This window comes from Salmo salar, chromosome 06 (assembly GCF_965601325.2).
Source record: "Salmo salar chromosome 06, fSalSal1, whole genome shotgun sequence".
In the NCBI taxonomy this organism is placed as follows: domain Eukaryota; kingdom Metazoa; phylum Chordata; class Actinopteri; order Salmoniformes; family Salmonidae; genus Salmo; species Salmo salar.
In genome coordinates this window covers 61,764,408-61,789,699 of record NC_138296.1, presented here as the reverse complement: position 1 = coordinate 61,789,699, position 25,292 = coordinate 61,764,408, and the positions used below count along the sequence as shown (strand labels likewise).

General features: G+C 42.2%; 1 protein-coding gene across 2 annotated transcripts in view; it reads left to right on the top strand.

The window, feature by feature from the left end:
* LOC106607718 (transcription regulator protein BACH2) overlaps positions 1 to 25,292 on the top strand; it is a 104,793-nt gene that overhangs the window by 5,302 nt on the left and 74,199 nt on the right. The window contains exon 1 of one of the 2 annotated variants that reach the window (XM_014204973.3): positions 9,769 to 10,167. The exons of the other annotated variant lie outside the window; for it this stretch is intronic. Coding sequence (XP_014060448.1) covers positions 10,063 to 10,167 — 105 coding nt within the window. The 5' untranslated portion in view covers positions 9,769 to 10,062. Of the gene's footprint in view, positions 1 to 9,768; positions 10,168 to 25,292 lie in introns of those variants that run through there. 2 annotated transcript variants of the gene reach the window in all.

Here is a 25,292-nt window from a genome sequence, read left to right as displayed (position 1 = left end):
TTCTTGAAGAATTATAGATGTCTCATGAGTTTAGTTCAACTGTCACACCCCATCAGAGCCCAAAATATAAGCTTGTTTAACTCAAATGTTTGTAAACATTGTCAATGTAAACAAACACTGTAATAGCCTCAAAACATGCTTATAATAATTTAAAACATAGAATAAAACTATAATTTTGATATCTTGGATGGTCAGTCCTTGCATCCATAGCTCTGACTATGAATGTGATAGTGGTTACATTTTCTCCAGGCCCATCCTTCAGCTTTTTACCAAAACAGAGGCGGGCATTCCCTTTTTTAATTGTTTCAACTGCGGATTGCCACGTTAAGGGGTTGTTTTCATCCCTCCAGGCATTTTGAGTAACCCCTACCAGCAAAAAACCAACATCTCTAATCACAGTCTTGAGTACGAAAAAAAACGTGTTCCCATAGTTCACCTACGTCAGCACAAAGGCATGTTTGACTGGGCCCCAGCCAGTGGGAGCTATAGATGGGACAGCACTGCTGGGAGAACTCTAAGACCATGCAACTCAGACCAAGGGCTTTTATTTCTCTCTCTCTCTCTCTCTCTCACTCCTCTCTCTCTCTCTCTCCTCTCTCTTTCCTGGGTGTTTTGTTCCTCCTCTCCCACTGTCCGGGGCAGTGATGCTTACTGACATTATCACGCACCATGTGAAATCAGACTTCATTATCGCGCCAGACCCAGCTCCGTCTGCGGTCGCAAAAGCCCTCCATGAAACAGCCCTGTGTTGCCTGCCCCTCACTGTGTTCCCTTCCAGTTCACTGCACCTATCCGGTGTATGTGACAATAAAACATATCACAGACAGAGTGGCAAAACGTATCACACGCAACAACGCTACGGGCGCGATACTGATTGCTCTGTTTTGCGTGGCGTTTTTATACTGCCTGCGAGAGATTATCAAGACCCCTAAATCACCCCGGTGACTGTGTCATCAGACTGTCTGTGATAATCTGCTGTATTTTCCACCAGGATGAGAGTGACAGACTAGATCACCTCAGAGCCCCACTATGTGGCCTCAGGCCTTGAGCCGGATGGCTCACGCAGACAGTTAACATAATGCTCATTAGGAACCCATCCAGTGATCACCCATTACTTTTTCATTGTGCAAAACGGATCTCAGCAAACTAACTCGCTCACATTTGGTCTGAATTGGGCTTAAGTGAAAACAACAGAGACTAGGGTCGATGATGGAACCACTAGTCACGTAAAATAATAGACATCCAATGAAGTGAATCATTCAAGGAGAAGTAGTAATGAGGCCATTCAGATCACTTTGCAGTGATGTCTTTGTTCAGAAGTTCATTGGAAGACGCCACCATGTTTGATCACTTCCCCTAATGGGCGCTCGGCACGGCTGTGTGCTTGGAGGTGCTGTGTGCTTGGAAGTGTCCTCCTCACATTGCTGGATCCTCTTTCCTTTGTGAAGCGTAGAGAGGGCTGGGGGAGTATGATGAGCGGTTGTGGTAAAGCCGGCACAGCTGCCATTTGGACACGGTGAGCCCCTCACAGAAAGGGCGCCAGCATAGGAGTGCTCTCGCGCTCTCTGGTGAGAGAGACAAGACTATGCCAAGGAGTGGGCTTGCAGTGCTCTCAGCCTCAAGTGTCACTGAAGAGCCTCAATAATCAGCTCTTATCTGAGGGCAAAGGCGTGAGTATCATGCCAAAGGAGTCCCTTTCAGCTCCTGCTTGACAGTACAACTGTTGTTGTATTGGTGATGGGATACCAGTGTGCTTCTTAAATGGGAAGTCAATACCAACACCTGCATTTCCTGTCCAGTTCCATTGAAATGAAACCCCTTTTTCAGTTCCACTTGTAGATGTTTAGCAATGGCATTCATAGCCTAGTGTCACTGTCAATGTCCGTTTTAATTATGTTTTCACACCATTATTTTTCCTGTACATTTACTCATTTGTATATCTTCTTATGGTATCACGTGAGAGTGCATGGCTACATGTTTTAAACTGGAGCATTTAAATGTAGGCTGTGCATGTTTTCACCAGCCCTGCCACTGTGTGTGGTCCTCTCCTCTTTAAGCGTCAGAGGACTTGAGTGACGTACGTGATGCAAGTCATTTTTTTTCTGTAGTTGACTCGGAAAATGGCGGCATAGGAACCACATCAAGAGCCTCAGCTGGGCCTATTTGTCTGACTGTGTCAGCAGCACAGTTACAGTCCAACCAGGCAGGCATCGGTTCTTTACCAGAACCACATCCAGCTAAGGAAGGGCCAAAGAGCAAATGCACCGGTGTGCCATGTGAGTAGTTGTATAATTTAGATGACAAATCCCTGTCTGCATTTTGTTTCGTTTCCTAAGCCTTTGTTAGTGTTCCTAAGATGCCTGTTCTATATTTAGAGCAACGCAAAACACCCAGTTCTGTTCCAGGTGTTGTCTACTCCCTTGAGGGCCCTCCTCTCATAGTGGTGATGACATGCATGTTACACACCTTATCAAATTAGGGCTGTTTTGCTGTGAATTTGAGGCAGGATTTTGTCTGCAGGGCGTCTGTGTTGTGTATGGGGAACTCAATAGATCATATAAGTAATCTCCTCCTAGTTAAATTTAGAGCCATCGCCTCCCGCCTGTCAGCATTTTCCATCTGCAGCTGCTGAGTCAAATGTGGAGGCGAACAACCGGAGCCCCTCTGACCAATGACCGACCACTCACACATCCACCCAGTCAACCTCCCATTGCTAAACCAACCAACTCACACTGCCTTCCTTGACCTATTCCTTTCAGCTCCTAGTGGAGCAGAGGGGCTCAAACAGTCCGATTTTACGGTATTTAGACGTTTTATTAATCACTCGTCTGCCTGTCTCTAACTTACCCAATGCGTCCTTATTCACTACTTGTTTTACACTGCTAATGCTTTCCTCTTAAGTAGTTTGAAAGCATGAGTCTGCGAGGGCTACTCTATTTGTAAAGGTTACCCTCTATCTCTGTCTGACGCTAACTTATCGTGTTGGGCCACAGCCTGACACCGTGTCAGACAAAAGAATGCTGTTCTGTTGTCTTCCTATTTAGCCTGAGGTCATATCCTTGCTGTTATCCCTGTGACAATCTCTTTTGTTCTGCTGGTGTTCAGCATTACAGGACGTATTGTTGTGCAGAGAAATGTACAGCTCGTCGACGAGGGTGTGTCAGAAAGCTAATGTGTGGGCTTTAAGTAGAGTTGAGCTGTATCTCTGCACAGGGTCTACAGGGTCTACACAAACCTGTGACATACAGTAGGCACACATGAATCACATCAACTATTGCATGTCAACATCATGCTTTGTCGTAATATACAGTGGCTTGCGAAAGTATTCACCCCCCTTGGCATTTTTCCTATTTTGTTGCCTTACAACCTGGAATTAAAATAGATTTTTTGGGGGAGTTTGTATCATTTGATTTACACAACATGCCTACCACTTTGAAGATGCAAAATATTTTGTTATTGTGAAACAAACAAGAAATAAGACAAAAAATGGAAAACTTGAACATGCATCACTATTCACAGCTGCAAGTCTCTTGATGTATGTCTCTATAAGCTTGGCACATCTAGCCACTGGGATTTTTGCCCATTCTTCAAGGCAAAACTGCTCCAGCTCCTTCAAGTTGGATGGGTTCTGTTGGTGTACAGCAATCTATAAATCATACCACAGATTCTCAATTGGATTGAGGTCTGGGCTTTGACTAGGCCATTCCAAGACATTTAAATGTTTCCCCTTAAACCACTCGAGTGTTGCTTTAGCAGTATGCTTAGGGGCATTGTCCTGCTAGAAGGTGAACCTCAGTCCCAGTCTCAAATCTCTGGAAGATTGAAACAGGTTTCCCTCAAGAATTTCTCTGTATTTAGCGCCATCCATCATTCCTTCAATTCTGACCAGTTTCCCAGTCCCTGCAGATGAAAAACATCCCCACAGCATGATGCTGCCACCACCATGCTTCACTGTGGAGATGATGTTCTCGGGGTGATGAGAGGTGTTAGGTTTGCGCCAGACATAGCGTTTTCCTTGATGGCCAAATAGCTCAAGTTTAGTCTCATCTAACCAGAGTACCTTCTTCCATATGTTTGGGGAGACTCCCATGTGCCTTTTGGCAAACACCAAACGTGTTTGCTTATTTTTTTCTTTAAGCAATGGCTTTTTTCTGGCCACTCTTCCATAAAGCCCAGCTTTGTGGAGTGTACGGCTTAAAGTGGTCCTATTGACAGTTACTCCAATCTCTGCTGTGGAGCTTTGCAGCTCCTTCAGGGTTATCTTTGGTGTCTTTGTTGCCTCTCTGATTATAGATAATGTTAAAAGTGCAAATCTAAAAAGATGATATTGTAAAATGTAATTTGAGTGATGCAACAGACCTGCAAAATCTCAAATGAACAGTCCACAGGCATACTGTGAATATTTCCGTAATCTTCATTTCACCAGAGATATGGTATTAGGTGTTGAGGTATTCCTTCACTTCATTCACCTTGGCAACCCATGTCATCATCGGATTCCTCACAATCCCGCCAACAACAATTCTTCCGCAAAAATTTTGATATTTTTTCCATGTGCGCTCTCTCTCTCTCTCTCTCTCTCTCTCTCTCTCTCTCTCTCTCTCTCTCTCTCTCTCTCTCTCTCTCTCTCTCTCTCTCTCTCACTGAGCTTTATTAAATTACAAGGGTTTTGTCGTCGTTGTCGGTCATTTCAAATAATATAGGTTGATACCTGAGTGAACCCGAGTCCCAGGGTGGCTAGAGGGCCCAACGTTTCCTGACAAGGTAATTTTGTTTCCCCCCTTTTCCTGTTTCTCTCCTTAGTCGATGGGGGGAAAAAGAGGCAGCAGTCTTTCAAGCATTCGAGAGTGGAAGGTATTTAAAACAATCAGTGGAGTCCTGGTAAGGGGAGTGAGATCATTGTTATAGTGAGGGAGGGAGAATAGAGGGAGAGCTGGGATGATCCCGTGGCAGTCTGTTGTTGTCTGTCTGCCAGGCCCAGGCCCAGGGCAAGTCAGCCATTACCGTGAACTCTGAGGTAACCCTTGGCTTTGGCAAAGGTCACCATTCCTTCTAGACGTATTTATTAGTACTGCTTAGCATATCAGAACGGCTCGCCCGAAAAACAAAATATTCCCTGTGTGTGTGAGGGGATGTTAACACAGAGCTCCAACATCTGTGTCTGATGATTTACGCTGTATGAATAATGAGGGGGGAAAAAAATCGAATGAGTCCCTTTCTCCAGGGTCAAGATAAACAAGTCAGGACATAATAATGATTATCTATGAATCAGCTTCATGGAACTTCTCCTTATTTGTTTTCATGTGTAGGCTACTTCATTGATTTGCCCCTGCAGTTATACAAGTATAACCATTTCATATTTAGAATCATGCGGTTACTGTTAGTTACTCAATTTTTTTTTTTGAAATGTGTTTTATTTACGGTTAAAATACAAGTTCTAAAAATACAGAACAATATTTTCATTGAAATCATTGAAATCGAAGCAGTGGAGTGTAAAAGTACACAAACACGTACGTAGTGTGGTTTTGGGTATGGTGCAGCTGTAGACCTAGCTAGTGTTTGTGAGACTGGTGGGTGTTGGGGATCTTCATCCTGTGAGACTTGCACAGGTGGTTGGGAGGAGGGCGGAAAGAGAGGAGGTGGGCGTGGAGGAGCAGGGGCGTAGTGCCCACTTCCTGTTGAAATACTGTAAACCAGTTGGCTCACGACCAGATCAACAGGATTTGCCTTGCGGTGGCAGCTCTCTCTCCGCCTCTCAATAGGCTGCCATTGGTGGAGAAGCTTTGTGTGGTGGTGTGGCTAGTTGTGCCTGTTTCTTGTATATGGTGTGTTTTCTCGATAATAGAAAACAAAAGTGTAGCGAAGAAAACACATTCGGAACAGAACATTCAACTCTCCCATAAAGAAAAATAATAGCAAAAAATATACAATTACAATTTTGCTAGTATTATTAAATATGAATATTTACCATTTAAAATAGTGCGTGTTTTAAAAGAGAGAGTGAAAGTTAAAACCACGGATAAAAGGGATGGATTTTCCATTTAGTTTTGCACACTTGTGGAATGGAAAACATTCAAGTATGGCTCAGTAAAATCCACAATGAAGTTTGACATTTGGAATGTAGCTCTTCCTGTACAGAGTATTCCTAACGTGGCTACTTGTCACTCTGTATTACCATCCTATAAGCTGCATTATAAACTGGGTGGTTCGAGCCCTGAATGCTGATTGGCTGACAGTCATGGTATATCAGACTGTATACCACGGGTACAACAAAACATTTATTTGAACTGCTCTAATTACGTTGGTAACCAGTTCATAATAGCAATAAGGCACCTCGGGGGTTTGTGATATATGGCCAATATACCACACCCCCTCGAACCGTATTGCTGAAATATGAATTGACTGAACCAAGAATTCTCAATAATGATCATTGAGAAAGTTACAGACGCACAAATATCATACCCCCAAGACATGCTAACCTTTCACCATTACAATAACAGGGGAGGTTATCATTTTTGGGGGTGGTATTATATTTGTGCGTCTCACTCATTATTTGGCAGGGGCGGCAGGTGGTTAGAGTGTTGGGTCAGTAACCGAAAGGTTGCTAGATCGAATCCCCAAGCTGACAAGGTAGAAATCTGTCGTTCTGACCCTGACCAAGGCAGTTAACCCACTGTTCCTAGGCTGTCATTGTAAATAAGAATTTGTTCTTAACTGACTTGAAAAAAAATAAAAAATAAAAAAATAAAATTCACAATTCATTCATGATTATCCGTAATCATGGTAGCATCCACATTAATGTAGACGTGTTTAGAAACATATTCTATTCTTATTTACAATAAAAGTACTCCAAAATTACACAATGCATTATTTACCATTCATTTTTATTAGGCACAAAGTAATCTGAAACACAACCAAAATAAACAGCGAATGCATCCAACAAGTTTGTAGAGTAAATTGCGTGCTATGAATATGGGACCAAATACTTAACTTTGACCTTCTTTAATATACATTAAAGTCCCATGGTCCCCTAAAATGGGGAGACAATGTACAGAAAGCGCTGTAATTTCTAAATGGTTCACCCGATATTAATGAAAATACCCTCAACTTAAAGCTGAGCGTCTGCACTTTAACCTCATATTGTATCATTTCAAATCCAAAGTGCTGGAGTACAGAGCCAAAACAACAACAAACGTGTCACTGTCCCAATACTCTTGGAGTTCACTGTAGATGCCTATTTGACCTAAATATACTGAACAAAAATATAAATGCAACATGCAACAATTTAAAAGATTTTACATAATTAAAGTTCATATTAGGAAATCAGTCATTTGAAATAATTTCATTAGGCCCTAATCTATGGATTTCACATCACTGGAAAAGGAGAAATGCTCACTAACATTTGAGAGAAATAATATTTTTGTGCATATGGAACATTTCTGGGATCTTTTATTTCAGCTCATGAAACATGAGACCAACACTTTACATGTTGCTTTTATATTTTTGTTCAGTATAGTTTGTGTGTGTTTATTGATATGTAGGCTTCGTGGGCTTTTTTCAAATTGATGTAGTTCTGTCGTTGAGCTGTTCTTGTCTATTAATGTTCTGTATTATGTCACGTTTCATGTTTTGTGTGGACCCTAGGAAGAGTAGCTGCTGCTTTCGCAACAGCTAATAGGGATCCTAATAAAATACCAAATACCAAAATCCCAAAATCCCAAATGCCTATTTAAAATTATTTTCGCTCTTCTCACTAACGGCAAATGATTGCATCTTGTTATTATATTTAGCTACCTGTTTTTTTTTGTTATGAATAAGAGTGTCATCATACATTCCCCGTTTGTACAAGGCTACGAGGCTACTTTTGCCTTCTTGCAGTGCAATACTTCAACCAGTACAAACTGTGCGTACGCATGGTCTGAAGTTTGCCGGAGGATAAGCACATTCTCACGTCAAGTTCAGTTTTTATAAATACTAACTTCTATGTGGAAAAACTGGCACACGCATGTTTTGTGGCATACTTTGTGTGTTCGCAACATTTATACACGAAGTCCCAGGCGTTTACATTTGTTAGATGACATGACAATAGAATTCTTTGGCCACGCACAACAGTGTTGGGTTTGACGTCGAAATAAGAATGCATGAGCATAAAAGAACCCCATACCTACTGTAAAATCTGGTGGTGGGTCTTTGATGTATGCATGTTTTAGATAAAATAGGATGTTGAAGGATGTTGCTTGGAAAACCACCCCATTGTTACAAATTTGATGTTCCCTTTTGAGTCTCTTTTAGTCCACACAATTAATAAATGTTCATGTATTTATCTACATACACTACTGTTCAAGAGTTTGGGGTCACTTAGAAATGTCCTTGTTGTTGAAAGAAAAGCACATTTTTTGTCCATTAAAATGACATCAAATTGATCAGAAATGCAGTGTAGACATTGTTGTTAAAGTTGTAAATGACTGTTGTAGCTGGAAACGGCTGATTTTTATTGGAATATCTACACAGGCGTACAGAGGCCCATTATCAGCAACAAGGACAAGTACATTAGAGTGCCTCTGTATGCCTATGTAGATATTCCATAGAAAATCTGCCGTTTCCAGATACAATAGTCATTTAGAACATTAATAATGCCTACACTGCATTTCTGATCAATTTGAAGTTATTTTAATCAACAAAACATGTACTTTTCTTTCAAAAACAAGGACATTTCTAAGCGACTACAAACTTTTGAATGGTAGTGTACATGTCTCGAGAACTTGTTTTTGACCTGCACTCTGTATTTACCCAATCATGCTTTACAAAATCAAGTATATCATTTTGAGGCATTTACACATTTCTAATACACCTACAACTGAAGAAAATGAGTTTTATCTAGAGAGATGTTTCAAAAACCATAGTATTGTATTTCTTCTCTATGGTTTGATAGACAGGCAATCACAGCATTCAACCCACATATTGCATTTAATGTCTAAAATAATTATCCAAACCCAAAATCAAAATCCGTGATAATTTAAAAAAATTCTCGAACCGAAACCGAACCGACTTCAAAAAGCACTAATTGCTCAGCACTACTTTGAACACAAAGGGTGATAGTTTTAGATGAATTAGCTTGATAATTGTGTAGTATAATCAATTCTCAGTTGTATCTATGGCCACGTCAATAGCGTTTGCTCTTTTCTCTCACTCGTTCTCGAGACAATAGCTCCTCTTGCCGTGTTTTTTTCCATCACCGACAGAGAGAATCTGGATCGATAGTGCCGCCTGCATGAAAGGCTTTAGTAGCTGGCGTTAAGATGGATTACTGTTGCGCCCCATCTCTTTCATCTTACATTCAGAGACTGTATTTGGAGGGGAGGAAGCAAATTAGTCCTAATCATAATTAGCATCCACTTTTAGGTTAGTTTAGCGTTCTCTTACTGTATTCATATTTGGCGTTGCGTCATCTGTTTGAACAGGGTAATGAGTAGTTATGAAGCCTCGTAAAGTCAGTGTGATTCATCAATAGATTGCTATCAATCCAGTGACTGAGCCCCAGTAAACTACGCCGTACTACTATACGTTTTCAGCTCTTAAGCACCTTTCTTGGTTCAGTGGTTTGATTATCATGCACAGTCAACCATGTTCAAGTTTATAGAGTAGTATTGCGGTTTACAAGCTTCTTCAATTTGATTTGCCGCCTCTTTGGTGGACATCAAAGTTAGAATTGTTGGCAGTTCAGATCTTTTGTTGTTATAATGTGATGATGGTAGAGATTTGATCCGATTTTTCTTTGAAGGGTAAATTGTGGTGTAACATAAACTACGTAGACACATCTGTGCTTCGTGACCTTTATGTGCGCTTGTGTTAGGAATGTTTTATTTCAGTTGTGATAAGATGGATAGTTAGATTGACATCACACATATTTGGTTGTGAGTCTTTGTCATTGGTCTGGGCCATAAGCCAATGGGAAGTGCTACTACGAGGAGTTGTGTGGTGTGTGTGTGTGTGTGTGTGTGTGTGTGTGTTTGTGTGAGAGAGATACATGAAGCCCACACTACAGACCCCTGAGCTGCCAATCAAATGACTGGCATAACACCTTTACATAGCAGTACGACTGGTGTTATAGAGTCACTGCTGCTGGTGAATGACTTGTTACTGATTACTAACACCATGGACGACAAACCTGTAAGTAACTGATGTTCTCAACGTAACATTTATGTTGTCAAGGAAGCTGTTTTCATGTTATACAGCAAAGTGTTTTTGTGGTCACAAAGGCTACTTTTTATTGCTACTTTGACAATAACATCTATAGATTTTTTACCAGTTATGTAGTATTATGTTTATAAAGTCATATTCATCAGCACATGTTACTTGCTAGAAATACGTTTCTTTGGGTTTACTTTTCCCCGTGTTTTTGAACTGCATAGCAAGAAAGATGTCCTCAGTTGCTTAGCTTATGGACCATATCAGAAGAAACAGAAGAAAATAGACAGGTCTATCTCAACCTAATTCACGGAGCCCTGGTTTACGGCAAAGCTGGGAGGAAATACGTTGAGCCACAAAACTCTTTAAGAAAGCCTTGGAGTCAGATGATTGTAGTCTCTAGGAATTATACCCCAAGTTGAACTGTGTTGTCAACTGTTAGTTGACAGAGTTCACTGCAACACATTTTCAGCCAGACTAAATATATTTAAGCGAATCAATTTATTTAAAAAAAATTGCTACGGAAATAAAGCTTCCTTTTGTGACTTCCTCTGCAGGTGCTAGAATTTTGGCCGTAGCCAAATTTATGTAGAAACAATCAACAGAAACAACAATTAATTCATATACTTTTCCCAATTCACTCTTTTTTAATGTTTCAATTCCAATATAAGATCCCATTGAATGTATGTGTTGTAAAATAAGGGCAAAGTGTGTACAGTGGATCATTGTGTCTCACTGCTGTTAGTCTCATATACAAGGTTTGTAGCTTAGAGCTAATGCTAATGGTTAATTATAGTAGGAGTACAACCCATAAGATCGCTTAGCCCCGGACCACATGGAGGGCCTCATAGGCAGCTATGTAACATGGCTAAGACCTGCTCAGAGTACATGCTAGTGCCTTAGGATCAGTGGCAAGGTCTGTCTCAACCCAAATGTCCTGATTCATTTTTTTTAATTCCATGATGCCTACCTTCCAAAGCAACCTTTTGGGGGGGGCTAATTGAACCATATAGTTCAAGAGCAGATGCCTGTGAGTTAAAGGGACATTCACCAATGCTTGGATTCCTTGAATGTCTCACGATTATCCACATGCACTACAAGCAAGCAGTCTGGCTCCCATGGTGCACCTCTTCTCATCCAGCATGGGGGAAGGCAGTGAAAGAGGCCATTGTTTGTGTCACTCTGAGGCATGTTGCATGTAGGTATGACACTGAGAGGGAGATATGATGCCACTTTATACATCTGGAATATCTTTGAATCAATCAGTTGTATGAGAACAAATGCATTTTATAACCGACTTCAATTTGAGAAGGACAAAGTAGTTCAAATAAAGTTGTATTAATTCCAAATATCACTGTATGCAGTACAAAATAATGATAAGTAGGATCATTTAAAGTTACAATATTGTGAGATAAAATGAATGGAAACACTCAGTTCCCTCTTTAAAACCAAGAGTGTAGCAACATTTGAATTTTTATATTTCATTGTTTTACGCAGAAGAGATGGCTCGTACTATAACATGAGTCAGTGCTCATCGTTTACGGGTTGGAGAATAAGCTCGGAACTAGACCTCCGGAGTGTGATTCTGATGTCTGATCTATTGAATCAAGTCTCCTGCTAAACAAACGGCTTTCAGGGATTCTCTCTCCCTCTTGTCTTCCCTTTCCTTCAGAAGGCATTGATTCATGTGCAGTAAACTGCACTTGTCAAGGTTTGATTTCTCACTTGGATTTTTCTGGCATGATGTAATGTTTTCATGATCCTTAACATGGTAAGATGTCATGTATAGCAGCACTGGCATAAAAAAAAAAGAATACCTCTATCTGAAAAGGTAAGATCCCAGGTCTTTTCAGGGTTGTCTATGCCTCACAGATAACATTAGCCCCATTTAGACATTGTGGAACACTTTGTATCAGCGAGACAAAGGCATTTGTGAGAATGGTTTTTGTTTTTGTTGTTCTCGTTGGAAGCCGAGCCTCTCAGACAGACGGACACTATGTTTTCAGTGGTTGTTGTTCAACATCTTGTCTGGAGTGCACCATTTGTATCAGCGGTGCTGTGACATTCTCCCTAAGCTACATAGTCACCACGCAAGAGTCACCACGCAAGAGTGTAAATGCCAGAAGAAAAAAAACTTCTGTATCCATCCCAGAGAGGCCTATTTTTAACACCTACTGTGCCACTTATCGCCTCTTGCCATTTTGGTATTTTGTTAGGTGAGGATGATATTTCAGGATGTTCTTGGTTAGCCTGGCCTGTGAGGCGAGATGAGGTAGAATCTCGTCACAACAATCCATCTTGTGACTGTGTGCGTGTGTGTTTGCTGTGCGAGGAGAACCCGACATCCGGGACTGACCTGTTGCAAAGCTGAAAATGCACTCATTTCACAGCCTGTGCCACTACCAGCGTTGTCACTGCATCTGCACTTCCAGATAGAAACCAGATGGCAGTCTGGAACACCCGTGCAGACCTCATAGGAGCTGAACATATACGGTAAACAGCTATGAAATTATTTAAAGGAGCTCCACGTCAGGACATTCCTCATTGCATTAGCAGCACTTAAGTCTCTTGATCAGCGCCAGGACCGCTACTCCTCACACTTAAGACTGTTCCGATTGATGGCCGGATTGGGGGGACTTCAGTTCTCACTCAGAGCCCAGGGAAAGTCTGGCCTGTCTATCTGCTGTGTTCATGTTTGTTTCGGTTGGATTCTGGAGGCTGGCTCTGAGTTTGCTGCTCTGTTTTGGAGTGATGTCTCTTTTATAAATTTGGAGTGGGAATGTTTACAGGAGGGGCAAATGGGGAGAGTGAGTGAAAGCACAGGAATTCCCTCTCACTTTGGCTCATCATGTATTCATTCTGCTACTCCCCCCCCCACACTTTCTCTTTCAGTACTCTCCTCTGTTGAGAAAAGGGGAATGTTTGTTGTTGGAATGCTCTCAGCACTCTGAGCTGTGCCCAGCATTAGAACATCTTTGTTCCGAGCTGAGCGGGTCCTCCCGGAGACGCTGCGTGGCGCGGGGGGAACTGGGCGGCCAGTTATCAGGGGGGACCGCTGTGTTCATTCATCCGCCTGTCATGGGTTCCGCTTTCTTTCATTTTAGCCAAATTCATCAGGCTTGACAAGCGGGTAATTTGAGCCAAATCGAGGGCAGAGCATTCTTCGTCCTCCTGGGAAAGGCTCTGGACAGCCCTCTCCAGGCCCAGAGTTTTGTTGAGTCATGTGAGATCATGTACACACAGAGACAGAACCACACCAGGGTGAAGGGATGGGTGAGGACGGGGGCAGCAGGGGGGCTAAAAGCTGCTCACAGGCTAGGGGAGACAGAGGAATGCACTGAAGCCAGCCTTGTATAAGGTAATGTCTGGCGAACATGCTGGGGTGGGACCTGTGCACAGATTTATTTTAATACACTGCTGGCAGAGCCAGAGGGGAGGGGAGGAACGTCCAGCTCCCTGCCAGCTTGTCCCAGGATCACAGTCACTCGTCGGACAAGACAGGACATTGTATTAGGTTAACCACCACAGACGACAAAAACACACAAAGAGGCAAGTTTCAGTTGACCTATTAATCTGCTAGTTTGATCTATTAATCCGCATGATCAGATTGTGTTGCTTTTTCGTTCCACTGTCAGGAGCTTGTATTCCTTTTCCATGGGGTTGTTGTGCTTCCCTGCAGTCGGAGTGATTCCCCTGACACCAGCATGTTTTGAGTTCACTGCCCTGCAGACAGAAATGGATTTGTCATGTCAGTCTGGCATTTAGCATTGCAGTGATGCAGAGAGTACATACATGTAGAGGCTATATAGGGGTTTGACGTTATACTGTAGTGGTAGGTTATGTTGCGGTGCCCCAAAGCAGTGTATGGTTATAATCAAAAGCATAGTAGTGTATTGTTCATAGACTGATGGACATTATAGGTTAACAGATCAAATCCCAGAGGAATGTGACGTAGTAGCCTACAGTGCCTTCAGAAAGTATTCATACCCCTTGACTTTTTCAACAGCAAAAAATTGTGCTACAAAGTGGAATTAAAATGGATTGCATTGCCATTTTTTGCATTTGTTAAAACAAATATGAAAAATAAAACATGAATATATGGTGATTAGATAACTATTCAACCACATGTTAGAATCAATACATGTTAGAATCACCTTTGGCAGCGATTACAGCTGTGGGTTTTTCTGGGTAAATCTCTAAGAGCTTTCCACACCTGGATTCTTCAACCTCTATCAAATTTGTTGTTGATCATTGCTAGACAACGATTTTCAGGTCTTAAATGTACATTCACTATCTTCTTGGTAAGCAACTCCAGTGTAGATTTGGCATTGTGTTGTAGGTTATTGTCCTGCTGAAAGGTGAATTCCCCACCCAGTGTCTGGTGGAAAGTAGACTGAAGCTGTTTAGCTCTGTTACATTTATTTTTTATCCTGAAAAACTCGCCAGTCCTTAACGATTACAAGCATACCCATTACATGTTGCAGCCACCGCTATGCTTGAAAATATGGAGAGTAATACTAAGTAATGTCTTGTGTTGGATTTTCCCCAAACTTAACACTTTGTATTCAGGATAAAAAGTGAATTGCTTTGCCACATTTTTTTGCAGTATTACTTTAATGCCTTACATTTACATTTACATTTAAGTCATTTAGCAGACGCTCTTATCCAGAGCGACTTACAAAATGGTGCATTCACCTTATGATATCCAGTGGAACAACCACTTTACAATAGTGCATCTAAATATTTTAAGGGGGGGGGGGGGGGGGGGGGTTAGAAGGATTACTTTATCCTATCCTAGGTATTCCTTAAAGAGGTGGGGTTTCAGGTGTCTCCGGAAGGTGGTGATTGACTCCGCTGTCCTGGCGTCGTGAGGGAGCTTGTTCCACCATTGGGGTGCCAGAGCAGCGAACAGTTTTGACTGGGCTGAGCGGGAACTGTGCTTCCTCAGAGGTAGGGGGGCCAGCAGGCCAGTGGTGGATGAACGCAGTGCCCTTGTTTGGGTGTAGGGCCTGATCAGAGCCTGAAGGTATGGAGGTGCTGTTCCCTTCACAGCTCCGTAGGCAATCACCATGGTCTTGTAGCGGATGCGAGCTTCAACTGTAAGCCAGTGGAGAGAGCGGAGGAGCGGGGTGACGTGAGAGAACTTGGGAAGGTTGAACACCAGACGGGCTGCGGCGTTCTGGATGAGTTGTAGGGGTTTAATGGCACAGGCAGGGAGCCCAGCCAACAGCGAGTTGCAGTAATCCAGACGGGAGATGACAAGTGCCTGGATTAGGACCTGCACCGCTTCCTGTGTGAGGCAGGGTCGTACTCTGCGAATGTTGTAGAGCATGAACCTACAGGATCGGGTCACCGCCTTGATGTTAGTGGAGAACGACAGGGTGTTGTCCAGGATCACGCCAAGGTTCTTAGCACTCTGGGAGGAGGACACAAGGGAGTTGTCAACCGTGATGGCGAGATCATGGAACGGGCAGTCCTTCCCAGGGAGGAAGAGCAGCTCCGTCTTGCCGAGGTTCAGCTTGAGCTGGTGATCCGTCATCCACACTGCTATGTCTGACAGACATGCAGAGATGCGATTCGCCGCCTGGTTATCAGAAGGGGGAAAGGAGAAGATTAATTGTGTGTCGTCTGCATAGCAATGATAGGAGAGACCATGTGAGGATATGACAGAGCCAAGTGACTTGGTGTATAGCAAGAATAGGAGAGGGCCTAGAACAGAGCCCTGGGGGACACCAGTGGTGAGAGCGCATGGTGCGGAGACAGATTCTCGCCACGCCACTTGGTAGGAGCGACCTGTCAGGTAGGACGCAATCCAAGCGTGGGCCGCGCCGGAGATGCCCAACTCGGAGAGGGTGGAGAGGAGGATCTGATGGTTCACAGTATCAAAGGCAGCAGATAGGTCTAGAAGTATGAGAGCAGAGGAGAGAGAGTTAGCTTTAGCAGTGCGGAGATTGTTGCAAACAGGATGCATGCTTCTTTTCCCTCTGTCAATTAGGTTAGTATTGTGGAGTAACTACAATGTTATTGATCCATTCTCAATTTTCTCCTATCCCAGCCATTAAACTCTGTAACTGTTTTAAAGTCACCATTGGCCTCATGGTGTAATCCCTGAGCGGTTTACTTCCTCTCTGGCAACTGAGTTAGGAAGGACGCCTGTATCTTTGTAGTGACTGGGTGTATTGATCCAAAGTGTAATAATAACTTCACCATGCTCAAAGGGATATTCAATGTCTGCTATTGTAGATGTTTTACCCATCTACCTTTGCTAAGCATTGGAAGGCCTCCCTGGTCTTTGTGGTTGAATTCACTGCTCGACTGAGGGACCTTACAGATAATTGTATGTGTGGGGTACAGAGATGAGGTAGTCATTATAAAATCATGTTAAACACTATTATTGCACACAGAGTGAATCCATGCAAGGTATTATGTGACTTGTTAAGCAAATCTTTATTCCTGAACTTTGCCATAACAAAGGTTTTGAATACTTATTGACCCAAGACATTTCAGCTTTAAAAATGTTATTAATTTGTAAACATTTCGAAAAATATAATTCCACTTTGACATTATGGGGTATTGTGTGTAGGCCAGTGACAAAACAAATCTAAATGTTATCCATTTTAAATTCAGGCTGTAACACAACAAAATGTGGAAAAAGTCAATAGTGTCTGAAGGCACTGTAAATGTATAGAAAAGGAAAACATTTGTTGAATGCAATGTTATCCAAAACCCTCAGTCAGGACAAGGAAGTAGTATACAAATAGACTGCAACCATAGCTTTTTTTCACAAAAATACATGTATATATCTTTAAACCCTTTAAATCCCTTGCCTATACCTCTCATTATGAAAGGTTTATGCAAATAGAGGCAGTAATTATGCGCTTTAAATGGGTGTTTGTTTGGGAGGAAAACAAGCAACTAAAAAACATTTTTTCTTAATAAACTGTCTGTAGATGCTGCTGATTTTACATTACATAGGTACGCAGAAAAAGAGGCTAGTGGCTTCAGCATGAGAAGGCACATGATATCAATGTCTAGCTAATGGATTCAAAAAATAGAGTGAAATTGAGCAAATGTCTACAAGAGAATGCGCGTACTGCCCAAATGTTCCCCCAGAATGCACTTTGTAGCATTAGCTGGTCCGCAATATGAGAATGGTCACAAGGCCTAAACAACTTTGCCAGCAGTGGCAGTGTGTTTGTTTGTGAGCTGGCTCCTTAACTGACAGAGCAGCCTCTGGGCAGGGCAGGGCAGGCAGTGGTTGGTCTGGACTTAGCTTTCCCACTGACCCCTGTGGACCCTGTGGCCCTGCTCAGACAGACTGAAGTATGGAGTGCCCTTGTTCACTCTGAACTCTATACTGTAAATAATTGAAGTATGTGTAGCAGGTTAATGGATTATTGACTACCAGACGGGTGCTAAGAAGAGCTGGAACAGTTGGAGAGAATGGAACCTCAGTCATGCTCAAGCTTTGAGAGCTGGTTACAGTTAGAGCTGTTTTTGCTGCTTGTTTTTATTAAAACGGCTTGCTTCTAAATCCACATCAATAGAACTCTTTACTTAGCCAAAAAGTCTTATCAAAATAACGAATACATGGTTAGATGAATAAAAATAAAGTCTCCCTCCCTTTGGGGTTTCATGTTTTTAGCTCTTGTGTTATCTTAAGGAAGCGTTCTCGTAAGCTGAAGACCTCTATTGATGCATCGAAATTCCTGCTGAGCTTTGGAGACCGAGGACTGAAAGGATACTCTTGGGATAAATGTTCTTGGAACTCTTGGGATACGGCCACGACTCATAGGAACAGGAGTGCTGTGAGAGGAATGGCGAACAGCCAACAAAGGAAGAGTCCTTTTTCCAGCAAATGGAAGTTTGTTTACTTCAGGACACTAAAATGAACAAAATACTTGTGTAAAAATGTCCTATAATATGTAGGTGGGAAGTTGTTGGCCATTGTTCATCTAGTTCATTTCTGGACTAGAGGTTTACAGCCGAGATCTTAAAGTCTGATTGCCATGGGAAACCATTATGTGAGACAATTGTCATGGTCGACCACTTTAGAAATCTCCTTGGAATAGCCTCTATATATTATATATTACTATTACTTATATATTACTGTCCTACTCTCCTCATCTTCAACCTCTCGCCATTGGCTCAGACATAGTTTACTTCAGCCTCCTTTCTCAGAATTGCAGTGGGCTACTAAGCTCAGGAATTAACAATTTATACCCTGTCTGTCTGCGTAATGTACAGATGTGATATCTGTAGTGAGGCGTTTAAGAATAACAAACATCTCTCATCCATATTCCAGCATCTCATTATTTATAATCTTCATCACAATTAGACCTATGTTTACAGTATATCACATTTATGCTCGAAGACGAGAAATGAACACGTCCTCATCCTCTGCCTAGAACGCTCAGAGCAGCAGTCTGGCTGTGAGACCAATTTTTGCTGTTGCTTTCACCTGGTACTGGGAGTGACTTCAATTTGGAGATTCATCAGGCAAGTAAAGTGGGTTGTGCAGCAGCCTTGAATAACCACTCATATTTTCCCTAACGTGGCAAAAGCCCAAATTAAATTATGAAGACTTCATTCAGAACAGATGTGCTGATATTCGCATTTTGCCTTTAAAGTGCCGTTCATTCAGTATGCCCACCTGTTGTCGATGAATTGTCAAAGCTGCTTGATGAGTGTTTTCGAGGACAGGCCTGCTGGTTATTAACCTAGATCTGCAGTCCCTTCTGGCTGCCAAATGGACTCTGGACTGATCTCAATATCAAAGTTTTAAATCAATGACTCTTTGCCCTTCAGAGGCACTACTTGGTCCTATTAGAGAAGTGTTCAGTAGCACTGTGTGTAGTAGTCTGAGCAGTCATGAATCTTCAAATGGCTCTATAGGCAATTTAATCAAACGCTCTTCTTGAAATCCTTTCCATTTTAAAACCGAGAGGAGAGAGAGAGAGAGAGAGAGAGAGAGAGAGAGAGAGAGAGAGAGAGAGAGAGAGAGAGAGAGAGAGAGAGAGAGAGAGAGAGAGAGAGAGAGAGAGAGAGAGAGAGAGAGAGAGAGAGAGAGAGAGAGAGAGAGAGAGAGAGAGAGAGAGAGAGAGAAATATTCATTTCTGAACCACTCCAGTTAGTGGGCCGGCGATGCTCACATTTATTATGCAGGAAAACAACCTCCCTCAAAGATCTGCTACTAACCCATCTGGTTGAGGTGATTAGCAAAAGCCGAGGCAGATGGCGCCACGGCCAGATTCTGCATTGCTTCAGGCAGGGTGTATTAATCTGCATATACTACTGACTGGCTTGTTTGGATGCAAGGATTATTTTGGTGTAGTAGTACATTTCTAGCCATGACTGAATGGGAACACCCTCTTTTCCAGTGTTGGGTTTCTGAAGGAATTGTCCACCAGCACAGGGCTCATTTACTGTGGTGAGTGGAATTATGTTTTTGTTAGGGACAAGGCAGCCGCTAATTTGGCCTTCCTCCCGTCCTCTTCTATATGCAGCGAACACGCTACACTGAATAAGACCACAGCCTCCACTGGCAGTCCGTCAGGAAATGTTGACACACCGTTGGAGAGCAGAGAGAGAGAGAGCAGCCTCAGAAACTCCAGGAATACCCGAAAAGAGACTTTGGACCAGAGGGCGGGAGGGTGAGGTGGAGCCTTGGAATGCGTTTGGAGCAAATGACTTATTTACTAGCTGAACGCAGTGACCCCTGCCTGAGTCGGCGACTTCCCAACCTGTCTCTCCTGTCACAGTTGGTGAAGAGTCCGCCCCTCCCTCTTCTCTCCCTCCACCCCCTCTCTTTCTCTCTCTCTCTCGCCTTCTCCTTGTCTATCGGTCTCCGTTCCCCACCCCCCTCATTGATCGAGACTCGAGGCTGCTGCGAGCCTATTGGCTGGGCTGTTTGCCCTGCTCTCAAAAACAACCCTGTCCATCCCCCTCTACCACCACACCCCACCTGACCCCCGTAACTCGCCCTCCGGTCCCAGTGTTGAAAATATGTTAGGGATGAGTGATGAAATATCAATGTCACTGTGTTCCAGCCTGGCAGTGGAAAGAACAGTGAAAACAATCAGCCACGCACGGACATTTGGAACACACGCCATTTACCACAGTCTGATAAATGGTCTTTAGTTTGTAGAAGTGAAATGACCGTATCCCCACCATATCCCACCCCTGTTTCTAAACAGGATAATCTGCTGCTTGACCTTCTCAGCTACACATTTTACTGAATATCTTTGTTAGGTACTGTGTGGATCCTCACTTGGCACCAGCAAGGAATAGACGCTGAATTGACATCTGTGCCCAGTAGGAATGGTACAGTGTGCATAATGAATGAACAAATATTTTCACACTGCAATATATTCATGTCACCCTGGATGTAAACCCTTTGTGAATATTGGATTGGCAGTCTATTCACAATCAAGTCCAGATTAAACATGGAGAGAGAGAGAGCGAGATAGAGAGAGGGAGGGAGAAGATGAGTAGAGTAGTGTAATTCAGATCAGATTTTTCTTTGAAGAAAGTATGTGTTTGTGCACTTGAACGTCTGTCTGCATTGTGTGCCTTTTAAATGCCTGGCGTGGCACGCAGTGGATATTGAATGGACTGTCAGAAGACTCTGGTGGACAAGATGTTCTCACGTGGAATTATAGTTTCATGTCGCAGCCAACCATATGCTGTATGTGTTAGTCCAATGTGCATGTGTCACCCACCCTCTTATGACGGCACTGATCTATGATCTAGACTTTTCTCTCAGGGTTTTCAGTTGGTTTTCTCTTGGTTGTGGCTGGGCTTTCCTTGGTTCCCCGTTAGACCTCTCCCGGTGGATTACACACTGTGATTTCCAGCTTGTGTAATGCACACATTATCATCCCAAAAAATCTACTCAGAGCAGAGTGGAGCCCGCCAGTGCCAGAGGCTGATGGAGACTGGAGACGGTTTGTGCACGCTAGTGACGAACGAACACACAGGCAGATGTGTGTTCGTTGGCTGGCTCACCAGATCATTGCTTGAATAGCCTGATGAAGGATTCTGATACAGCTAATTTTTGGGGCATCTAAAGCTAATTTCCTGCATTTCTTCACAATCTAATATGACTCTTTTGGGGTCTTTTTGGGGCCACTTTTATTATAAAATAGAATAGTATATGTTTCTTAACACTTCTACATTAAGATCCTACCATGATTATAGATAATCAATCCTAAATGAATCGTGAATAATGATGAGTGAGAAAGTTATAGACACACAAATATCATACCTGTGTAGCTCAGTCGGTAGAGCATTGTGTTTGCAACACCAGGGTTGTGGGTTCGATTCCCACGGGGGACCAGTACGGAGAGAAAAATGTATGAAATGTATGCATTCACTCTGTAAGTCGCTCTGGATAAGAGCGTCTGCTAAATGACTAAAATGTAAATGTAATACCCCCCATAAATGCTAACCCCCCCCCCCCCTTATTGTAATGGTGAAAGGTTAGCATGTCTTGGGGGTATGATATTTGTGTGTCTGTAACTTTCTCACTCATTATTATTCACGATTCATTCAGGATTATTCCTAATCATGGTGGCATCCTCAGTAATGTAGAAGTGTTTAGAAACATAATCTATTCTTATTTACAATAAAAGTGACTCCAAAAGGACACAATACATTATTTACCATTCATTTCTATTTGGCACAAAATAATCTGAAATACAATCAAAGCAAACAGCAAATGCATCCAACAAATTTGTAGTCACATGCTTGATGTAGTCATTACGTGCTATGAATGTGGGACCAAATACTTAACTTTTTACCACATTGATATACATAAAGTGAATGTCTCCCAATACTTTTGGTCCCCTAAAATGGGGGACTATGTACAAAAAGTGCTATAATTTCTACCCTCAAATTACAATTTGCACTTTAACTTCATAGTCATTGTTTTATTTCAAATCAAACTTTTGGAGTATGGAATAAAAAAAAATTCACTGTCCCAATAATTATGAAGGGCACTGTGATTCATATCATAGACCTAATAGTACTGTAGAGCTCTTTTTACTTGCACACAATATAGCTGGATTGCCTCATCCTGCTCCTAAGGGTCTACTGCCCTGCAGCGCCTCAATCCAACACACCTCACTCAGCTTTAGGATCTTAGTGAAACATTAATTATTGGTTTCAGGTGTGTTAGGCCAAGGCCAGAGTGACAACCAACAGTACGGCAGACCCCCAGGGCCAGGACTGAGCAGCCCAGCAGCTAGGGATTGCCTAAATAGGTATCTCCCCTGACGTGGGCTTGTTTTCAATACAGACTCCTTTTGTCATACAGTATTCCATATAAGCATTCAGACCTTATGAAAGTTGCACAGTATACCTTTCATCTTGTGATAAATCAAATCTAGTGATACATAACTTGACATTTCTGCCATCCATTGTGACATTGTGGGAAGATAACCAACCTTCCAATTAATGGCAATGCATTTCTTAGCCGCTATAAATGCTAGGTTACACAGCTTCTGGGTTTTCCAGTGTTTGCTGCACAGAGAGAACAAAGCGTTGCGTCTGTAAAAGTTCACCTCAGTGCCGTCACAGACTGGTCTTCCCTGGTTTCCTGACCCTGCTGAGACCCCGTCACCATTTAATCCTGCTCAGATGAGGCATGATAAATAATTACCTTGGTGTACATTATGTTATCCAGGAATAGAATCTATGGTTCAATAATTGAAATGAACATTAATCCCAGATACCAGACTGTAGCCTACCCATCAACTCAAGATGGAACTTTGTATCCATTCACTGGTTGTTATAATATACTGCATAATTCACCTCAGCTCCGTAGACTGGTCTTTCCTGGCTGTCTGACCATGCTGCGACATCTGTCACCACCTGATCCTGCTAAGAAATGATGAGCATAGTGTTGTGTACTGACTGTGCACCATGACAGTGAAGCCTGTAGAGCTGTTTATATTGTGTCCGTGTGAAAAGTAGGGAATTAGCTAGGAAAACTGATAGATCAATAATGTTACATTGCTATACTGACTAATAAAAACTTGCATTGCGCTGTAAAAAATGTTCAGAACATCGGTCTTCAATCGTTTGGCCGCTGGTTTCATCGTTTGACTCAGGTCTAGTGTTATTGAGACAAAAATAATAGCTATAGTTAGTGAGCTAGCTAGCTAGCTAACATTAGCCAACTTTTGGCTAGCTCTAATGGTACATCTACTGGCAAAAACTAGCCATGTTAATTTACTTCTGTTGAAACGGGACAAAATAAAGGCTTCAAAACATTTCCATACACACAACAGCTCTTAGATACTGCGACCTGACAGATAGCTAGAGGATAGAGCTGAACTGGCTGTGGTAGCTATAGCTAGTTAGCTAGCTAGCTAGTTTATTTACTTCAGACAGAACTTTTTTATTTTTTATTTCACCAACTTCAGTCAAGGAGGGATGAAACATGTAATGCATTTGCAGTGGTGTAAAGTGCTTAAGTAAAAATACTTTACTTTACTATTTATATTTTTGACAACTTTAACTTCTACTTCACTACATTCCTATAGAAAATAATCTACTTTTTACTCCATACATTTTCCCTGACACCCAAAAGTACTTGTTACATTTTGAATGCTTAGCAGGACAGGAAACTGGTTCAATTCACACACTTATCAAGAGAACATCACTGGTCATCCCTACTGCCTCTGATCTGGAGGACTCACTAAACACAAATACTTTGTTTGCTTGGTTTGTATATGATATCTTAGTGTTGGAGTGTGCCCCTAGAATTGTGCCAGCTGGTTTGCTTAATATAAGGAATTTGAAATGATTTAAACTTTTACTTTTAGTTTTGATACATAAGTATATTTGAGCAATTACATTTACTTTTTATACCTACTTTTACTTTTACTCAAGTAGTATTTTACTGGGTGACTTTCACTTTTAATTGAGTCATTTTCTATCAAGGTATCTTTACTTTTACTCAAGTATGGCAATTGGGTACTTTTTTGCTAAAGTTACGTGCCAGTTACACTACTAACTCCACACTGGTGATAAATACATTTTTCTGTTAAGTCAAACAGCAGTTACCTTGCCAGCTAAATCCAAATAAAGAGTAGGTAGTTTCTGTTCTGCTTGCTTTTACAACTCGGAGAAAAAGCACAACACACACAGACAACAGCTCCCTCTGTTTGCACGCTCTGTGCTGTCTGTGGGATCCTAAATCCAGCTGGTTTATACCGCCAAACAGCCTACCCGACCGCGCTAAAGCATCTGCATGGTCCTAAAGCACACCAACGCCGCTTTTTGTGTCACAGTGCAATGATAGCGGTGGTGGTGGATGAATATGAACCTCAAATATGGTGAATTGCTGTTGATGTCTCGTTGTGTCCTATTGTGTGTGAAAGCCGACACTGGTCTGATGCTTTGAAAGTGTCTCTTTAGTACTGCTCAAGGCCATAGCAGGCCCTTAGTGCGCCGCTGCAGAATGCACTAGTTGTAATTGCGCGGAGGGAGCGAGCTTGGCATTGTGATAATTGTTGCGGGTGAGGTGTTCTATCTATAGAAAAACAGATGATGGGGAGCAGTTGGCCTTTGAAGCTGGTGCTAAGTTGTTGTTCAATTATCACCGTTGAACCGTTAACTCAGGCAGAAAGACTTGTATTTCTCTGTGCATAATAGAGCCTTAAATCTCAGCATGATGATTGCTGTGTTCATTGACATTGTAGAAATGGGTCCATTTGAAGAAATAGCAAAGCAAGGATCCCCTTCACTTCTTACGCTGCGGGTGATGCTTATGTTTAGCTACTTTTTCTGGATTTCGTAGATGGATATGATGTGATTGATGTATTGTGCTCAATTCAACCATGAACATGGAGAAGTACATCAGTTTTACCAACATGAAATGGAATTTAGTGTGCACTACCTGTACTGTCTGCTTGTGGAGATTCAGAGAAGTTTAGTCAAGGGCTAAACACACAATATGTGACTATTGTGCTCCAACTCTATTTCTAAAGCAAGCGCAGAGGGGTGAATGTGGAATGTGTGTGTTATGGTTTTTATTTTGTTTTGACTCTTCCCAACACAGCCGAAACTGGGTCACAATCTGACAGAGGTAAAGGATGAGG